This window comes from Symphodus melops, assembly GCF_947650265.1.
Source record: "Symphodus melops genome assembly, chromosome: 8".
Classification (NCBI taxonomy): domain Eukaryota; kingdom Metazoa; phylum Chordata; class Actinopteri; order Labriformes; family Labridae; genus Symphodus; species Symphodus melops.
The window spans coordinates 8051935-8055507 of NC_136698.1; the positions used below are offsets into that span (position 1 = coordinate 8051935).

At 43.1% G+C, this 3573-nt stretch overlaps 1 protein-coding gene across 1 annotated transcript in view; it reads left to right on the forward strand.

Annotated features, from left to right (window-relative positions):
* Positions 1-3573, forward strand: part of dennd1b (DENN/MADD domain containing 1B) — a 100652-nt gene that overhangs the window by 91585 nt on the left and 5494 nt on the right. The window contains exons 20-21 of the mRNA XM_079349791.1: positions 2492-2577; positions 2955-3177. Of these exons, the coding sequence (XP_079205917.1) occupies positions 2492-2577; positions 2955-3177 (309 nt within the window). The remainder of the gene's footprint in view (positions 1-2491; positions 2578-2954; positions 3178-3573) is intronic.

A 3573-nucleotide genomic window follows, 5' to 3' on the forward strand; every position in this document is an offset into this window, starting at 1 on the left:
ACGGAGGGAGAAAATGGGAGACAGGAAGGCATGTGGGGAGGAAAGAAAATCCCTTTTTCATTTTCACCTTTCAGCTTCCCATTAGCCGACAGCAAGAAGCTAATGAAGGAGCAGTATGAGAATCTGTTGTTCTGCTATTTCATGCTTTTCCACTGTCCTGTCAGGCCTGGGGAGGTTTGGGATGGTGGCAGAGCTGTCACAGTTTTGACACAGGAATATCTTACCGTGAATGTCTAAATTTGAAGAGTCTGTCTGCATTTTTGTTGTTGTTTTTTGACGTGTAATTTAAGATCTCAGACTTAACTGCGGCTGCTGCATTTGACAGCTTCACGTAAATGACAGAATCATACTTTTCAGCCAGCATAGCGTGTGAAATCAACACAGTATGTCGACTTTTATCATAAAATGCCTGCTTGTTGTAAACAGCTTCATCTTAACTGCTGCACTAAAGGGTCACAGTGAAGAGAGCGGATGACAAATTGATAAAGCCGTGAAGTGAGGTACCATCCATTTACTGCTCCCTATGGAACTTCCTTTTCATAGACGGCACCGGAGCTGTAACAGACATCAGAGGGCCAGGCCTCATGACCTGTGTCTGCTCGTGTTTGGGTTCACCTTGCTTTAATAAACACCTATACGCAGAGAGAGGCCCAGCTTTCCTTAAACACTTGCACGAATGCCATTTTAATACCTGCATTCACCGTGAATGCACAGTGTTTGTGTTTATTACTCTTTTTGTGGAGCAGTTTCTGTCCCAAAGTGTCTCACAGGTGCATCTTCACTCGGCTGGCCCGCTGAGGCTGGCTTGCATGACGGCCTGGCCCCCTAGATTTACTACCCTGACACAGGAATCCATTAAAGGCTGTTTAGGGATCCCAGGCCCGAGCCCCTCTGAAATCTCTTTCATTATAGCTCCAAGCTACCATGGAAGGGGAGCGGCTCAGCCAATCAGCAGAGCCACCACATGTGTTTGTGTTTAGCCCCATGGCTGAGAGGCTTAAGTGGCTACTGCACACATCTCCTCCGCTGACTTTTATGGAGAAAATGGCACTTTAACTCTTTGTGTTATTTTTTTTTGTAATAGGGTGCGTATGTGACTGAGTGTGTGTGTGTGTGTGTGTGTGTGTGTGTGTGTCTCCCATGGCCGAACACACGGCCTAAATGAGGCCAGGCCAGCCACACGTTACATTCCGCCTGTCTGGCTGGCACTCTGTCGGCTAATCAAGACCGGCTTGATTCACGGATCCAATACCCGATGCCCCCTCCCCCTCTTTCTAACCATTCCCATCATTCTTTGAGGCTTTAAGGAATCTTTCCTCACCTCTCAAAATGTCTTTCTTTCCTTCCTTTTTTAATTCATTACCTCCCTCCTTTCATTCTTTCATCAGAAGTGTGGGTTACGTATCCCTACTCTTCACCTTTGTGTAACAAAACACACATACACATACAGTGCTATCTTCCCTTCTGAACTATGTTTGGTTTACTTTTTGGGTTGTAAAGAATCTTTTTTTTTTTTTACCGTTTTTAGGCTTTGATTATGTGCTTAACCTGACTTTACAGAGAAAGAAAAAGCAGAGAGAAATGAGAGATGGAGCGAGGCTTGTTTAAGAAAAAATAACAGGGAAAACGTATCAGTGCCCTCTAATAGCTAACACTAATTGTTAACCATGCATGCATGTTATTTGTACCCCATGAGTTCTCGTGAATGTACAAAAAAAAAGCATTACTTTAGATATAACTGGAATAAAAGGATTTCGGAAGTGTCGGGCAATATGTCGGAAGGTGAATGTACAAAATACAAAAAGTGTAAATTAGTGCGAGTAATAGTGTTAACATAAGTGAACATGCAGTGAGAGAGGAACATGTGCGTCGTAGTGGAAGGCATGTTAATAAGTGGCCCTGGGCAGATTTTGGCTCCCATGGGGAGAGTCCTGCCCTGCTCTGTGAAGCTTCTGTCTCTTCTTTAACCCACCCATTAAACATGGTACACAGGTGGCTTATTAAACCCACTATGTGAGACAACTACAGTACACACTGAGCATTTAACACTCCCTGCAACGCCAAACACAGTCACATGCAATGCAACGATTAATGCAGTTACAGTACGAGTTCATCTTTGCTCACGATGTGTAAGTAGTTTTTAGTTCACTTAGAACGCTGAGTTTGATAAAATACTTCAGGGGATCTTAAAGATTTTTATCCCCAGACAAAAATTTGACAAATTTAGTCTCAACCCTAAGGGTCCTGGCTCATTAAAAAAAGCTAGTGCTCCTGTGATACAGGGACCCACCAGACACAGACCTGCATCGTTTTTCTATGGAGGAGTTTTATGAAAAGCTCAGCATAACAACAAACCTCGTCTTGGCTCCGTGTTTATCTTCAGCCTCGTATCTTTAAGCTGAACCCCCCCTTGGGTCCACTTTTATTGTCTTATAATGTTCTTCTGTGTGTCTAACTACTACCCACTTTGCTGTGTTGTTCTCATTAACAGAATAACTTCAATAAGTCTCCCATGAGCATGGGCCCTCGGGACCACGGCTACGGGCTCGATGATGACGAGCTGGACAGCGCGAGCAAGTGAGAACACTTGTTTTTATGGCCTGTCGCCTCACAACATATTTTCACTGAAGCTTTTTTTTCATGCTGTATAAGTCATGTATGCTCAGACAAGATATCTTTTGCTGGCTGATATCGTTTTATATAAAAGAAAAGTTGAGAGCAGGATGTGAGGGGGTTTTCAAAGCATAGTCAGCCTTTTTTCTTTTTTTTCTTTTTTTTTTACCCATGATAATACTGCCCCCAAGTGGCCATGTTTGATTGAAAGTTGAAAGAAATAACAGTGACGCAGCCTCCCAAAGGAGCTGGATATCACGGTGTATTTGTTGAATTGTACACAATGATGTTTTATTAAACATTGACTATTCTGTTAAAAAGTGTTGTTTTTTTTATCCCAGGATCTCCTCAGAGGATAGCGGGGACGTCCCGTCATACACCGAGGACAGCGATGATTCCTACTCGCTAGAACTCGACATGGACTCTTCTCGCTCAGGTCAGATGAACCTGCTGGAGGAAATCCTTGACTCTCTGAACACCACGACGTTGGAGCAAGGCAAACTCAGCGCTGCAAAGAGCCTGGACTTCTTCAGGTCCATAGAGGATTTAGACTACAAACCCCCGGTAAGTCCGAGACGTGATAAGAAGGCTTGTTATCATTTGACACATAGTGTTTTATTTCATGTGGAGGAAAAAAATAACAGGTGTGGAGCGATGTGATGGCAAAGGTGACACAACTCCTGCAGACTAATATTTCAAGTGAAAATCAACTTTTATTACAATGCCTGGATTCCAGAACAGACTTGACATTAATCAAATGAAAGTTGTGGGAGTTAACCATCCAAGGCACTCGGCTTAATTAGCCAGAAAATCCATGGTGATAATAAGTTGAATCATAGCCAAATAAATCCCTCAGTGCATGTTCCAACCACCCATAGACAAAGTGCTGAATGCTCATGTTAGTTTTCTTTGGAAAAGGATCCTTGAATGACGTTCATTTGTTTTGTTTTTCTGTCCCAG